The sequence below is a fragment of the Larimichthys crocea genome, chromosome XXIV (genome assembly GCF_000972845.2).
Source record: "Larimichthys crocea isolate SSNF chromosome XXIV, L_crocea_2.0, whole genome shotgun sequence".
Classification (NCBI taxonomy): Eukaryota; Metazoa; Chordata; class Actinopteri; family Sciaenidae; genus Larimichthys; species Larimichthys crocea.
Genome location: NC_040034.1, coordinates 14,162,116 through 14,179,360, shown reverse-complemented (window position 1 = coordinate 14,179,360; position 17,245 = coordinate 14,162,116). Strand labels below are relative to the sequence as shown.

At 44.5% G+C, this 17,245-nt stretch overlaps 1 protein-coding gene across 1 annotated transcript in view; it reads left to right on the top strand.

Moving 5' to 3' along the window:
• Positions 1 to 17,245, top strand: part of LOC104924657 (AT-rich interactive domain-containing protein 1B) — a 168,763-nt gene that overhangs the window by 9,224 nt on the left and 142,294 nt on the right. Inside the window, 1 exon segment of the mRNA XM_027274594.1 lies at positions 15,135 to 15,338. Coding sequence (XP_027130395.1) covers positions 15,135 to 15,338 — 204 coding nt within the window.

The following is a 17,245-nucleotide window of genomic DNA, read 5'->3' as shown; positions in this document are numbered from 1 at the left end:
TGTGTTCTACATTCCAGCCACTCCTCTGACACAATCTGGATGAACTGGATTAGATATCGACAACGCAAGTGAACTTTATTTTGAAGTAGAAATGTCTTATTTCTTTAGGATGTTAATTCCTCAGATATCGATACGGTTCACAGGGGCAGATGTTTGCTGTTCATAGTTAATCTCTCTGTGCCTGTGTGTGCGTGTTTCTAAGTGCATGCACGTGTGTGCCTCCCTACTCAATGAACATCCATAGTTACTGTTGGCTAAACATGCAAAGGTTACTGTAATGTCAGACACATGCCAGAGGGGAGTGTGGAATACCACATTAACATAATCCATAGACGACTGTCCCATTTACAAACATTGCCGTGCCGGGCTGATCGCCACAGCGCTGCAGGAGCACATGACTGCTCGCTTCCGCTACACTGCATGAGACTGAATAGAGCAGCTACAGCACAATGGCACTGCTCTGACGGAAAGGCGCTTCCAAGGAAAATGGCTGGTTGTCAGATTTTGGCATGACTCGCCGGGACAAATTATGATGCTTGAGCCTCCTCTGCTCTACCTTAGGCAAAGACTGACGGCTTGCATTGCTCACACAGTTACAAAATGTTGAAGATATCGGTGTCTCGTCTGACCTGCTGCCCCCCCCCGGGCGCATATGTCAAGAGTTTGTTGTGTACCGTGAGAACTACTAATAATTAAGCGGCTAGAGACTTGATTCAGCAACGATTTATCAGAGTCAGACTAATAAAGGTTTGGGTTAAACTCCAGATTCACTGATGTGTAAGTGTGGGAATTAGAGAATCACCTTCCTGGGCCTTTTATGATAAAAACATAACATTTTAGCAGGATTTTTTTATTTGTTGCTTTTGTTATTTTCAGCTTTAACTTTCCTTATTAAGGGACTCATCACACAAATGAATACAAAGCAACCAGTGGACTAATATTTAAAGCATTCAGTGTTAATTAGATGCTTCATGTCGGCTAACATGTTGCCCTCTCACCCGCTGGGTGTGCCGACAGTCAGAGTGATTGTTTTGATAATTATGTGTGCATACGCCGGGAGAAGAGACTCTTACTGCATTTTGAAAAATACATTTCTATATTTACAGCTCGTTTTGACTGCGCGCGTCTTTGCTTTCAGTGTTGTTTTGAGGGAGCCATTGTTTTCACTCGCATAACGGGCATTTTAATTAGTCTGTCTTTGGAAACTCCCTGTTTGTGTTGTGGTTTGTGTTGGACACTGCAGACTCCCACAGCTCCCAGACATTTCTCAACTTTTTTTTTTTTTTTTTTTACACATTGGCCATATTCCAAAAAGCAGAGTCATGTGTGGAAACTTCTGCAAATTCACATTTTCTCCTCTGCATTTTAAAGCATGAACATATCTCTTAACTGTTCTCTCTCCCTTTCTCTCTCTCTCTCCCCTTTTTCTTTGCCCCCAGTTGTTTCCAAGTCTCTGTCTTTTCTGTCTTTTGGATGCCAGTTGTGGGTGACCTTGCCTGGTGACTAGAGTGCCTACTCATTAAGTAGTAAAGATGAATGGTTCCATTATAGCAAGGGGGGGAAAAAAACGAGCGGGGCCAATTAGTGGTAATTAACAGCGGTGAGGGCGAGGCGCTCTGGAGGGCACCCTGACCCGGGCTCTGGAGGGGGCAGAGGGGAGCAGTGGGCGTGTGTGTGTGGATGAGATTTAGGTATAGATGTGCGGAAAAGTGTGCATATGTACATGAACCCTTGTGCGGGGTGATTATTGGTGTGTGTATCGATGTAATAGAAAGGTGTGTGTTTTTGTGTGTGTGTGTGTGTGAGGGAAGCAGTTATAGCTGTGTGATCAATGCGTGTGTGTGTGACTTTGAATATAGATGTGTGCACGTGGACATATAGTGTGTGGATAGGGAAGGCTGGAATGTATGTACATGTAATCAATGTTCCAATGTTATGGGTGTTTATGGGATGTTTAAGATGCGTGTGTGTGTGTGTGTGTGTGTGTGTGTGTGTTACATGTACATTATGAGGCAAAGCTGTACTGTAAGTGTGTGTCCCTGTACACATTCCTGTGAGCTGACAGATGGGAAAATCACAGGGGGATTCAGCATGTTTGAGCCTTTAGAGGTGAGGGAGGTCAACAGCCGGCAACACCTCTCTTTGACTTTTGAACCCTGATGTGATGTCACTCCCCCTCCTGCAGCCCTTTGGTGCGGCCGGGGAGCTCGTTAGGCAAAGGTCTGAGAATGAAAGGCCCTGAAATGCCAAGCCAATATACCATCAGCGCTAATGAACATTTTGTGATGTTTTTTTTTTTTTTTTTTTTTAATTGGCGATATTTTTTTCTGCTGATTAGCAGTATTTGAGCATCCCAGCATCAAGGAGAAATTCAAGGTTGTTCACCGTGAGACTCTCTAACTCTCCCTCCGACTCTCTTTCTCTTTCTCAGCGGCTGTGCTTGATTTATTCACCCCGCCTACCTTCCTGTTTTATTTCTTTATTTATTTTTTTATCAGTTCTTGGGTGAAATTGTCACAGCCGTGTAATCCTTTGGGTGCCACTTGCTGGGAGAGCGAGCGTCCGTGCATGTGTGTGTGTGTCTAAACAGTAGGTAGCAGCACACGGTCTTGTGTCCAACATGGAAATCCTGCCAAATCAATAAAGCGATGTTCAATATATACCAGGCGACACGGCTGTGTTGTCACTTTAACAGACATGCTAGAATTGGCAGTTAGTGAGAGAAAGCATTTGTAGAGGCTGAAGATTTTTTTTAAGGTATTTTGTAAAGTGCTGGCAAAGTGCTTCTTTCAGGGCCCCTGAAATTGCAATGCCTGGTAAATGGATGGTTTGAGGAGTATACAATGTATTAGAAGTCAATTGTGCATGGGAGGGCCTATTTTCCATATCGCTAGTCGAACAAGTGTGTTACTGTGTGTGTGTGTGTGTGTGTGTGTGTGTGTGTGTGTGTGTGTGATGCTGTTGCATCTCTGCCTTCATGGCACACACACACACACACACACTCAGAATGTACATGCCCCGCTCCATCTATTCCCCTGTTGCTTCAGCATCGCTCGGCTCAGTCATGTGCAGGTTCGTCTGTATTGTGGGGTTGAGGGTGGAGGGAGGGAGGGATGGAGGGGGGGCAGGTGGGAGACGGTTGCACTGTGAGAGGGGCTGCGACGTAGATCAGAAACCATTACCCATAATGGCCTCTTTCCCCACACCCCGCATATCCATTCCCCTTCCCTCTTCTGACATTTATTTTATGACTGCTTACATATCAAATATTTAAATAAACAGAATCGGGGGGCTTCAGCTGAGGTTTGCCCGGGGGTGACAGGGGGGAGTTGCGGCGGTGGGAGAAAGGGGATGGATGATGACATTCATTTCCGAAACGAGGAAAGGAAAAAAAAAAAAACAGGGTTGGGTGGAGGGGATGGTAGTGGTGAAGGGTGGGAGGAATAGCAACAGCAGCAACGGTGGAGGAGAGGAAGGGGGAGTAAAAAAAAAAAAAAAAAAAAATGCTTCGCTTGGCTCCAATCAAAGCGGGCGGAGGAGGACGGCGTGTTTTTTCGCTTACGCCTGGCAGCAGACGGTGACAGACGGCCGTGTATGCGCATGGGTGTACGGGTGCGAGTGTTTGTGTGCGTGCACCCATTGTCACGGGGCTCATCCGTCAGCATTTCCTAGGGACGCGGGAGGACGTGGGAGAAGGCCCTTGTGGCTCGTAAAATGCAGCCCGCCGTACTGAAGCAATATGAATTGCGCGGCAACCGCCAAGGAGATCAGAGCACGACGCAAAGTAACAGAAAAAGAGGAGGGGGGGTGAAAAAAGCAACAACAAGAAAAGAAACAAAGTGTAACGCAGCAATGAGAGGCGGTAGGAAAATAAAGGACAGAGGGAGGGAGTGAAGGTGAGGAGGAAGATTTATCTCTTTTTTTTTCCTCAGGAGAGGAAGATGGAGAGAAGGCGGGCGAAGAGTGTGAAGGGGAGAGAGAATGAAGGGGATAAAGAGAGAAAGGGAAAGGTGTGTGTGAATATATATGTGTGTGTGTGTGTGTGTGTGTGTGTGTGTGTGTGTGTGTGTGTGTGTGTGTGTGTAGAGACAGAGTGGTCCTGGGGTGCAGGCGGCCAGTCTTGTGTTGGCTGGCGTCGGTGGGAGGCCCATTACTGTCAAGCTAATCTTAAAATAATTAATTGCGAAGTCGACGCTTTTTAAAGAGTATTGTAATTGAATCCTAAATTAGGCTTGGGAAAGGGGACGCGTCCTGCTTTGCTGCAAGTCTGTTCCCATTCTCCAGTCATTCACGCACACACACACACACACACACCCGCACACACACACATTAGTGGGTCGTGCGCGCAGGCGGGCAGAAGAAGAAGAAGAAGAAGGGAAAAAAAAGACAACAGGCGAAGGAAATGCTAATGAAATGCATATTTGGGGAGAAAGGGGCCATCTATAATTTAGCTGTGCTCTTTGAATGTGAATGATGTGTGTGCAAGCGCTGTGATTTATTTTTGTTGTGCAGAGGGATAATTCTGTCAGAGTAGGCTTTTATTCTTGTAAACAAATGTGGGGAAAAGAGCAGAATAAAAGTGGAGTAATAAAGTAAACAGAATGGTATGAATACATTTAGCTGGTGGCATGAATAATTTGTATAGGGGATGGAGGGGTTTGATGAAAGAGAGATGACAGATATGAGGGCTGTGATATTGCCTGATGAAATTTTGTGTTGGTCTCCCGATTCACTGTTTTCTGGCACTTGTTTTCATTTTTGCGTGATTTGTTTCACGTGGATTAGTGCTGTGTATCACTTCCCACACCCACACAAGTAGGCAGAGCTTAGCCTTGGCCGACACATGCACACACCCAACATGCACCTTTATAACCCCGTCAAGTCCTCCAAGGCCCTTTTCTTTTTTTTTCTTGCGCTACCCTCCGCACCAAGGCTCTGCTTAAAATAAGCAAGCTCAATGTGCTTTCACTTACACACACTGCTGCCCACATGGCTCCTCTTGGATGACCCCTGCAAAACTATAGGCTATAGAACTTTCTGGATCAAAGCTCCGGGAAAAGGGTCTGCCCTCCATAAACGTCGGCCCTGCTCCATAACTCTGGCAGGAGCCCGGGAAGAAAGATGGCACAGGGTGCGAGGTCAGGGAGACAGTTCTGCAAGGCAATGGAAACTAAGCGGTCAACAGATGCCTTTTGTAAAAGTGAAAAGTAGAAGAACTACGGTAATGTGCAGGATAGTTTAGACTCTTAAAGCTCTTAAAGTAAGTTGTGTTGTACATTGAGTTTTTATAATTTATGTGCGTATGTAACACACATATCGAAAGTATTTGATTTGCTCAGTGCTGACACAGAGTTGAGCAGATAAAGTAAAGATAGGAGCTGTAGGCAGTCAGATTTCTTAAATATTTTCTGCACCACTGTGTCAATCTCACCTCCCCAAAAGAGGCACAAGATCCAGTCCAACCACTCCTGTCAACGTGTTGGCATGTCGCTGCTGTTCACCCCGATGCACTTTAGCTTCAGCTTTACTGTCATCTGTATTAAAAATAACAATTAAAATACAATGAAATTCTTCAGCTCTGGCACAAGAATCTGGCTGCATCTGTATGACAAATCAAACGTTCCTCGTGCTGTTTTCCAAATGTTTGAAACCTATTCAACTCCTATTTGGCCCAGATCTGACAGCTATAAACTTGGCTCAGAACATCCCATTTTCTCCTGGCTGACTGGGATGAATAACAGCAGCGAGGACAATATTGTGGTCTAGCTGAGCACGGCTGACTCTTCTGTCTCTGTGATCCCTCTATCAATAAGGAACACAGGGCTGTCAGAAGGCCTGCCAACTGTCTGGCTGTCCACGCAGCCTGCTCTCTGTGCAACATCTGGACACAGATGGTACGCACTGATCACACATACACTCGCACACACGCACACGCACACACAAAATACTTATACACATGTTTTACTGATACTGGCAGACATTCACAGACGTGCTGTGCATTTACAGTTGGTTAATATACTGTTGTCTGTGTGTGTGTGTTCATTCATATATCCACACACATTCATAACCACAAACAGTTAACCGACATATTGTTTTCAAAAATCATTTCATCTGCACCTGTAGTATGTAAAATCATACACAGTATATACTCTGGTCCATATGAAAATTGCTGTATGGGTGAATACATACAATAAATACACACCGATGCACACACACACACACACACACACACTTTGTTTCCAGAATCAGACACATGGTGGACTCTGTGTGTTGCAGCCAAATGATATGTTGCCTCTCATGGGAAATATGTGTATCCCTTTAATATGTCTGGCCTTTAATAAAAACCTAAACATAAAAGGTTGGCCGGGTTCAGCGTGTAAAACAACTCGTGATCATGGTGCTCGTTCTGACCATAGACTGGCTTCCTCTGGTTTAGGTACAATATGTGCTAAATGCTAAATTTAATAACAGGTTCAGCTATTGTTTAATTTTCTTTTCTGATATGAGTTTATAAAAACTGCAAAAAAAAAAACAGGCTGGATACTATACAGGAAATGTACATAGTCACAGTCATCAGCGTGATCTTGTCCAAATAAAGGCAATTTAATTGCAAATATCACTAAATTTTCAGAGTCATATGCTATTCATATGGCACAGCCAGTCCACCGTAAACATTGCTGCCCTGGAGCTCAGCGGTAATGGAAGTGAATGGTGGTGTTAAGCGTGAGTCAGAGGTGTGTATGTACAGTCAGGCCATGCATCAGGGCTCCCACAGGCCTGAAGCCTCTCATTGATCGACCCAGCTCCCCCACCTCATGTTCTCAGCCAGATTCAGTGATTGATTCCCAGTCAGGGCCCTGGAGATGGGAGGCCTGGCCTGGGCTCACAGAGCCTAGGGCCTCCCAGAGGGTGACCTGGAGGGGCTGTGTGGGGGGAGGGAAGCCAATTTCCAGGGCCCCTAACCCAGGTCGAGGAACCCATTTCTGGGGAAGCCTTCACAGCGGGATGGAAGAGTGGAGGCTCACATTCATTACAGGAGAAAATTAAGGCCACGTCTGTTGGCGCTGCTGCTGCTGCTGTGACCGCTAAATTAAGGAGTGAGGAGGTGGAGGGGTGGTGGAGTGTGTGTGGAGGTGTGTTTGAGGGCATGCATACTAAAGGTGAGGGGGGTTAAGAGATATTGGTGAGTACGGGCTTTAACATGATATTACACAATCTGTCATAGCTGCACACACTCGGTTCTATTACATCTGAGAGCTGAAATAAATTTCTCCACAAAGATTGTTCAAATCTTTAACCTGCTGTGTTCCATCAGCACCGCCGTGCGTGAACAAGCCCCTCTATGTGTCATTTTACCATTGTAAAGTGACATAAAGTAAAGTGGAGGGGGGGGGGGAAATGTTATATGAAAATCAATTTCTTTCTAATTAACTTTGTAAATTTCCCGCTGAGCTATCAGACGTGGGGGCCTTGTGTGTCGTGCCGAGTCCTATAATGAAATCAATTTGGTTCAAATTGTTTCAGGTGACTTTTAATGAGTATCTAATATCCGCCTGAGGATGGAAGGTCAGGATATCTGTTTGTTATTTGTGTTTTTGTTTTTGTGTTTTTTTTATATGTGATGGATCACCCGCAGGAGAAATATGGATGGTTCCACCCTGGAGGACTGGGCAGGGCTCCAAAACAAACAGCCTGAATGTAAATCCTCGTTTTTTTTTTTTGTTTTTTTTTGTGGGGAGCCTCTTTAACGGCTCCACGGTTGTGACCTAGTTTGACAACCTGCTTTTTATAGATACAGTATATTTACTATTTATTCACTCCTTGATGAAAGACTTTTTTTTTATTATTATTGGAATACTACACCTGTGTTTCAGGAGCAACAAACACAACCAAGCAAGAAAGGTGAAAAAGTGCATAATAACGGGCAGGGGGGGCTTATTGTGATCTTGCTTTAAATGGGGCTGTCGCATTCATAATTTACTCTGCTCCCGCTCCTTCAATGGCCAGCCTCCTAGCCCGAGGAGCTCGTTAAGCTTTGCCTTACAGGGAAGACTAATGGATGGCAGAGAAAGCCCCCTTAGGACCCTTTAGCATCATTTCTGTTGGTCTGCTCGCTTAGTATTCACTTATGTATTTTCACCCTACTCTGAGCACAATATCATGAATAACCATTGCTAATTCATAAACACACTTGGTGATACGGGACCTTGTTCATAATTATCCTAGCTGTAGAAACGGAGTTCCTCTCCAATACCATTCCATTAGCAAAGGTGGTGATTTCCGTGAATAAGGGGGGAATCTAGCCTGCATATTTAATACCAGCATTTCGTTTCGGCTCCGGGAGACGAGGGAACCAAAAGGGCAGCATATTTACTCAAATAGCCTGTTCTCTCTCTTTGGGGCAGATGGAGTTATTGTTATTTTCCTCCCTCCTGCCCCTTTTTTCCTCTCTTTCATTTGGTTGTGTAACAGCATATCTCCATGGGGTTCTGCGGGCTGGGGAAGTTGGAGACGAGCGCATTCCTCTCGTTCCACCACGGCCCTTAGATGAAATGGTTTTTTTTTTTTTTTTCAGCAGCCCTCCGCTGTCCCAGGGTCGTAGCAGGCAGGAAGCACACAGGACTGAGAGACAAGAAAAGACTGGGAATGGAGCAAGGCTCTCACATCAGTAACAGATTCTATGAAAATAGGAAAAGCAGCGCTGCAAGAGGTGCCTTCACTATTTCCTGAAAGCATTTAATTTGCATTGGTTTCAAAGCAGTAGTTGTACCACCACACGGTTTTACCTAGAGGCTTTTCAATGGATTTTCCACCCAGTGAGAAACTTTTTCAAGGGGAAACACTGCTGGTTTGTAGCAAAGTTTGTCAGATTTAAAAACACATGCTCAGCACATGAAAAAAAGGTGTTAGAAAAGAAGAGCAATTTTTGATCCTTGACCAGACGTGAAAAACACTTCAAACCTCTAACTGAAACCTGTGCAGGTTTATGAAGTCCACTCTGTATTATACAGAGGAAATCTGAATGAATCCGGTTTTGGGAAAACTGCATCCTGGCAGGAGGTTTGACTGGCAAATTTGTGGTCTCTGTTCTTTCCACACGTGTTTCCTCGACTCTATGCAGACGATTGCACTCTATTTGTTTTCATTCTCTAATGGCATGTCAGCCATATCTCCTTTTGTCATTGAGGTTTTCTCTGCTTCTTTTTTTTTTTTTTTGTCCCTGCCGCTTCCTCAGCTCTTCGTCTTGGCGAAGGAAAACGGCTCCGGTGACCCTGCAACCCCAATCTCACTTGAGACAGATGAAGCAGTCCCCCCCCCCCCTCCCCATCCCCATCCCAGCTTTTCTTCCATCCCCCCCTCCTCCCTTGTCTTAATGACGTCTTTGTGCTGGCCGTGACAAACCGAACAACTTTTCCTCATCCACAGGGAATGGGGGGTTGTAAGGTGTGTGTGTGTTTCTGAGCACCCCGATATGTGTGTGAATATTTGTTTGTGTGTGGTTTAAATACTGGTGTTAAACGCAGAGGGCACGCAGGGGAGCGAGGCTGGTTGTCCTCATAACAACAGCTTGGCTTTCTCTGTCTGCCGTCCTTTCTCAACTGTACATAGACATACATGTATGTATACATTTCCCACCGTCTCCTCTATGGCTGTCCTCCCTGTACCTCTCTCTCCTCAGATAATTTCATGCTTCTCCTTGCTAGCCAGCCTTCATGCCTAGCTGCCTGTGCCATCTAGGCATATTGGGCTGAGGAAAGGCAATTTGGCTCTACCCAGCTCCCTGCGGACCAGTGCTACTCTTCACACTGTCATTCGTTATGAGACTTTTTACTAACAAGGCGCGCGTGCTGAGATGCGGGATGAGATTGTGTTTCAAGACATAATTTACTGAATTCGGTCCTCTTAGCGATGCAGCACTCACGTGGGAATTCACGATGCACACAGCTCAGCTACTTCACCACACGCTTAAACAATACGTTTTTTTTTTTATTTTTTAGGATGGGGTATATTGATAGGAACGATATGTCAAGGCTAAATGTTGTGCGTTGTTGTCAGCATTTAGCGTTTCGTTAACTTGCTTGAATCCTGGCAGGGAAATGAAGTGATGAAGCGATACTAAAGAGTGATCTATTCCTCATGGAGGCCAGGCAGGGAGGAGTTAACAGCGCACTGCTCCTCTCCTCTCCGCTTGATGACATCAGTATTGTCTCTGCATCCATGAAATTAATTTTTCTAATCTTAGTCAGCAGGAGCGGGGGAATTTGCACACATTAATATGGAACTCGATCTGTACTCGCCCACTGCTGCAGTCTCTCTTCTCCTCTTTCTCTCTCCCCCTCTCCTCCTCTCCCATCTTTTCTCTTCCCACCCTTTCCATTTTTTTTTTTTTTTTTTTTTCCAGCTTGAAACAGTAGGCCCAAACGCACAAGGATTCAAGCCTGAAATGCAGAGCTTTGTTCTAGAGGCCGAGGCATTGCCGGGCCCCGCAGTGTAATAGGAATTGGAGAGTGCTTTGCTGCATGGTATAAATAAATAACATAAAAGACAAGGCTGATTGTCCCAGCAGACCAACCGGCTCTGGCTGCAGCATGTTGATTCTCCAGAGACAGACGTGGCACAGAGGATAAAGGGGATCCGCTGACAATAATTATCCTTATTTGTTTCTCCTACACAAATACACACAGCCTAAAATGGTTTCATTACACAGGTATGAACACTTGCATTATGCAGTAGTCCTTCCAAGAAAAAGAGAAGATAATCAATACCAAAAAGGCATCTTGGGGCTAATTTTCATACACAATCAGGTTTGATGCGTCTTTCTAGGGTGATATTGAGAACAATATGCGCCATGTGAGTACCAAATAGGTCTTTACACCTCGTCTTTACACCGAATTGTTGAAAAATATGAATCCGGCTATTTTTGCACATCATGATGAAGACTCTGGAGTATTCAAGTAGCTAAGTACATTGAGCTTCAGAGCAAAAATACTAGTTCACTCGACCTGAAATGGTTCTTTAGGAGCTGTTAGTGATCTTACAGGAAAAATCTGTTGTTCCAGACAGTATTAAACCACCAGGTGATGAAAGGGGTCATAATAGTTCACTGAACTCCTCTTTCGGGGTTCAAACTATTTCAGAAGTAGCTGTCCGTCAATAGAGCAGCTTGTTTCTCATAAAGAACATATGAAGGGGGATGTTTTATTACAGATTTAGTTGTATGAGGACCACTGTGAACACTACAGCCCTGGAGGCTGGTATCTGTAGAGTAGCAACACAGATCTTACTGTACTGTTACTGCACTAGCTAAGTGGGTGAGCTTGTCTCTGTTTCCTGTGTGTGTGTGTGTGTGTGTGTGTGTGTGTGTGTGTGTGGATAGTAAATAACTGAAATAAAAGGCTGATGCAGACAGCTGATGATTCTAGATCTAGTGTGAAGGACAAGGGTAGCAATAGCCACAGGGACAGAGTGTGTAAGTGTGTGCGTGTGAGTCAAAACACGTTCATTCACCACGGCTGATAAATCAGAAGATTTTTTTAAAAAATGATTCCCGCGTTCAAAATGAAATTGGAATAATAACCATTTACCAATATTGTTTTATGTTTGTTTGATCCCAGTGTGTGTCTCATAATCCACATATCCGAGCCTTTTGTGTTGAGCATTTTGTCTCTTTCTGATTAACAACTTAGCACATTAAAGCGAGGAGTAAAATCATTTTTGCAACATAAAAATGTTGAGCTCAGAAAAGCAATTTAGCAGGTTTCACCCCACAGTAATTTCACCCATGTTCTGTTTTAATGGCTTTGTTTTGCAAAAAAAAAAAAGAAAAAAAAAAGCTCACAGGAGTCTGAATGCTGGAGAGGAGTTCATAAATTGAATTTTAAATTTAGCAGCTGAATTACTATTGTCTCCCGTGCCTCCTCCTCCCTTCTCCATTGAATGGCATGCCCAGATGAACAAAAGTGAAAAACACATTTGAAGAAAAATAAAAAACAATTTCTGTATATTCCCTCTAGTTTTTTATCTGCTGTCCCTCCTGGCACAAACACGATTCACTTCGTGTCATATTCATAATTTTTTTCCTAAGTACAGCCATTTCTCTGAGGGGAGAAAAAAAAAAATAATGTTTCAATTTGTCAAGAATTGTTGTCGGGGTTTTTTTGTGCCTGCTGGTGTGAAGGAAATGGTGGGCATATCTCTAGGAAAAGGCTGCAGTGGGCTGAAATCTCATTTAGTGGAACTTGTCATGAGAGCAGATATGAGGCTCCGTTTGGGGAGGCGGAGAATACTCTTTTTTTTTTTTTCTTTTTTTTTTGCCTCTGTGGACAGGTGTGGATAATGCCATCATGTGGAAGATTGACCAATGTATCAGATAGCTCTATATAATTTCATTGTGGCTGTTTTTATTTAAGAATTGCCCACAAGTGTGTGTGTGTGTGTGTGTGTGTGTAAGCGAGAGAGAGAGATCAACAGTGAGATCAGGAAGATTCAGCTAATACACATTTCTGTGCATCCACGTCTCTGCTTCTGAAACTCTGAAGTTGTTTTCTGTGTCCAGTGCCTTTCTAAGTGCAGCAGTTAAGGGTGTTTCCTTTTCTTTTTTTCCCCTTTCTTTTTTTTTTGCAAGCGTGTGTACACTTGGCAGCCGCGTGAGGGGATTTACTTGTGTTGCGCTCAGCATTTTTGGCAAACGGAGGACCTCTTGAGATGGATTGGTGAACTGGATGGAGCTGGGGAGGGGGGGGTGTGTGTCCCATATCACGGGTGGCACAGTGCCCTGGATTTTCAGAAACTGGAGAGTGGCGCCCTTTCACTGCAGATATTGCTTAGTAGACCTGTGTGTGTGTGTGTGTGTGTGTGTGTGTGACTGGCTTGTGGTGTGTCCTGAGTATACAAACATTTAAGCAGGTCATGTGTTGCCCTCCGCTCTAGTGAAAACATCATTACCGCTACATTAGAAGCATATGACCAGCGTCAGTTTTAGCACATAAACACACCAAAACAAATCTCTCCTTTCATATTCAGATGGTTTGACTCTGTGTATTGCTCGGTTGAGGGTCTATTTTAGTGTTATTTTGAATTAGATTATTAGATCACTCTTGTTCCTGTTCAGTCATGGGCTTCATCGTCTTACTGAGCAATGAGGAGCAGAGACAAATTATCTGAAGATTCAAGGTTTTCTTTCCAAAAAAGCAGATCTGGAACAAATTTTGCTTTTTGAATTTGAAGTTCATCCATCTACTTTTCAAAAATTCAAAAGATTTTTCTATCAGAAATATTTTACAGATTTCACTTCACAATGGCTCATCAATTTAATTATTCCCTAATGTGCTTTACTCTAGCGCTGGCTATCATTTTGTCAGATATCTCATCTGGCAGCTTTGTTCAGTGGTTAAATATTTCAATTTAGAGCAGGACTGCTGGTTCACTGTGACTTCAGCCTTGGCAACTTAGGGAATTATTCACTTATTAGTAGTTTCATACATGAAGAAGGGTAGTAAAGAATACAGGAGTACAAAATACAAACATGCATTAACACACACACACACAGCAAAAAAAAAAAAAAGAAGTTCTCTGTTTTAGGATAAGACTTTTGAAATCCAGGTGATGCAGACCTTTGCAGGATAACCCCTTCTCCTCACACTCACCCAAATGTACCTCCATGCTGTGAAATAACTTTTGAACACCTAAGAGTACTCAGTCTTCCCTCTCTGGCTTTCTTTTTCCATCTCTCTCACTACCCAAACACATTTTTTTTCACTCTCTCTCGTTCTCCTCCGCACTCTGTGAAATAGTCCAAACTACTCCACGTACATGCCTCAGTAGACAAAACCACTTTAAAGACAGAGCGCCGTAACCGTCCGCACGTAACCTGCTGAATAAAGTGCTCCCATCCCCTGACATGTCTTCTTGATATTAGCCTGGCAATATGAGGCAGCGGCAATTTCTCCTCTGCACTAGACAAGGTGATATTGAGTTGGGGAGAAGAGAGGGAACTGAGGAGGGAGCTGGTGGTGGTGGTGGAGGAGGATGAGTAGGTGGGGGTTTGGGGGGATGGTTAGTTGGAGATGAGAGAGGAGAAGTGAAAGAGTGCCTGCGTGTAAGAAACAGTAGGAACAAAATGTCATAAATCACACATGATCCTACACGGTGGAGACAAAAGGGAGAAAGCATGAGAGGAGAGAGAGAAGATAGAGGAAGTCCACATTATCTGCCCGGCAGACAGACAAACACGCCGCTATGGGTGACGGATTAGCATTAACCCGACACACTGTACTGGAATTTTCCAATGCCTCACCGAGACCCCAAACAACCTCTAAAAAGACTCTGAAATACTTACAATGGAATAAATCGCCCTTGACACCTTCCCTTTCTTCTCTTTGATTTTGTTTTGTGTTCATATAAGAAGCAAGCTCCCAAGGTGTGGCTTTGGAGAGCAGCTACTTTGACTCCTTAACTGCCCTGAATTCACTCCAGGGATTCCAACTCACAAACTTGAATTATCATGTAAAGTTCGGCTCCTAGCCTACCAGACTCTCAACTCTTACCTGTTTTCATTCAGAGGTGCATAAGCTGAAATGTAATAATCAGTATTTCCTCCAGTTTGCTCTAAGCAACAACATAACAAGAGAGAGGGAGCGCTCTACGGTGATTATTGGCACGGCTGGGCTGTGGTTGTGGGAACAAGGCCATAGAGTTTTTATTGCTATTGCTTCCCATTGCTTTAAACAACATTTACAACACTTTTAAAACCCTTTCAGACATTAAAACAAAGATACAAGCTTTAAGTTTTAATTAAATCATTTTATTTTGGCCCTCTGCCATGCAAAGTTTGGTCCTGATAGCTATGCAATAAACATCTTTGCTTACTTAATTCCATTTGTAGTTCATTTATGACCTGTAGACATTAATTTAAGGCTTCCACTTGCTGTGCAATTATAAAATAAATCAATGGTGGCTGTGGTTTGGAGTGTGTGCACTAAGTGGTCTTCTGTCAGGGGTTCCAACTTGGCAGATGGTGGATGAATTCATTTGAACGCCTCTCAGCCAATTACAATGCACCCTCGTGAATGAATGTGAAATATTCGCCAAGAAAGAAATGCTGATGACAGATCATCTTTTTTCCCCCTCTACAGGTGTCCTCCATGGACTTCATGGCTATGAAGCGCTCCCAGCTGTACAGCATGGCCAACAATCCCTACTCCACCCCACAGCAACCAGGGGGCGGACCTTACCCTCCCAGCCAGACATATCCATCGCCTCCTCCACACAGATATCCAATGAGCATGCAAGGGAGGGGCCAAATGGGCATGGGCGGGATGCAGTATCCTCAACAGCAGGTATGTCAACAAACTCGAACGCTGCATCTTCGTACATGTGTGCGTCTGGCCGTGACTCATGAATGAGTCAGCCCTCGACGCGGCACCCTTGCAGATATTGTCACTGGTGTTTTAAGCGATATTGCTGTGGGACATTTGCTCCTCATGGTGAACATTCTCCAGTGTTTCTCCCTGAAGGCTTGACATGTTCAATTTGAGATGCAGCCTAAAATACCAGGCAGCACATCTCACACCCTGGCATGTGGTGGTGTCACTCCTGTCCATCACTCAGTTCCCCTCAGACTCCCACTGGAGTGAGATGGCTTTAATGCTGTCTGTGTGTGTGTGTGTGTGTGTGTGTGTGTGTGTGTGTGTGTCAGAGGGTATGTGTGTAAGCATGTTCGTTCTTAAAGCTTGTTTAATGAAGTGTTTGTATGCTTGATTATGTATGTCTATATGCCTGTGTGTTTGCGTGTGCGCGCGCGCGCAAACACACAGGTGTGTGTGTGTGTGTGTGTGTGTGTGTGTGTGTGTGTGTGTGTGTGCGTGTGTGTGTGCGTGTGTGTGTGTCTGTGTGTGTAGTGGAATGCTCTCTGCTTAGTAAACATAGACACAGCACAGCCGATCCACGTCACTCTCTCTGTGCGACACAATAGGCCTGTGTTGGAGACAATAGTGCTTCTGTCTGCTTTATTGAGTCTTAAGTAAATCCCGTTTGGACTGGAAGTGTGTGTGTGTGTGCGTGCGTGCGTGTGTGTGTGTGTCTGTGTGCGTGCGTGCATGCGCGCGCGCGTGTGTGTGTGTGTGTGTGTTAAAGGGAGCGATAAAAAGAAAGTATGCATGTGTATTAATATACGTGTACTATGTATGAGTTGGTGTGGATGAGCTGTGTGTCCCACATTTCTGGCAGAAGACAGAATTAAAGCCATCTCACTCCAGTGGGAGTCTGAGGGGAACTGAGTGATGGACAGGAGTGACACCACCACATGCCAGGGTGGAGATGTGCTGCCTGGTATTTTAGGCTGCATCTCAAATTGAACATGTCAAGCCTTCAGGGAGAACACTGGAGAATGTTCACCATGAGGAGCAAATGTCCCACAGCATATCCGCTTAAAAACACCAGTGACAATATCGCAAGGGTGCCGCGGTCGAGGGCTGACTCATTCATGAGTCACGGCCAAACGCACACATGTACGAGATGCACATTGAGTTTGTTGACATACCTGCTGTTGAGGATACGGCACCCGCCCATGCCATTTGGCCCCTCCTTGCATGCTCATTGGATATCTGTGTGGAGGAGGCGATGGATATGTCTGGCTGGGAGGGTAAGGTCCGCCCCTGGTTGCTGTGGGTGGAGTAGGATTGTTGGCCAGGCTGTACAGCTGGGAGCGCTTCATAGCCATGAAGTCCATGGGAGGACACCTGTAGAGGGGGAAAAGATGATCTGTCATCAGCATTTCTTCTGGCGAATATTTCACATTCATTCACGAGGGGCATTGTAATTGGCTGAGAGGCGTTCAAAGAATTCATCCACCATCTGCCAAGTTGGAACCCCTGACAGAAGACCACTTAGTGCACACACTCCAACCACAGCACCATTGATTTATTTATAATTGCACAGCAAGTGGAAGCCTTAATAAGTCTACAGGTCATAAATGAACTACAAATGGAATTAAGTAAGCAAAGATGTTTATTGCATAGCTATCAGGACCAAACTTTGCATGGCAGAGGCCAAAATAATGATTTAATTAAAACTTAAAGCTTGTATCTTTGTTTTAATGTCTGAAGGTTTAAAAGTGTTGTAAATGTTGTTTAAAGCAATGGGAACAATAGCAATAAAAACTCTATGGCCTTGTTCCCACAACCACAGCCCAGCCGTGCCAATAATCACCGTAGAGCGCTCCCTCTCTCTTGTTATGTTGTTGCTT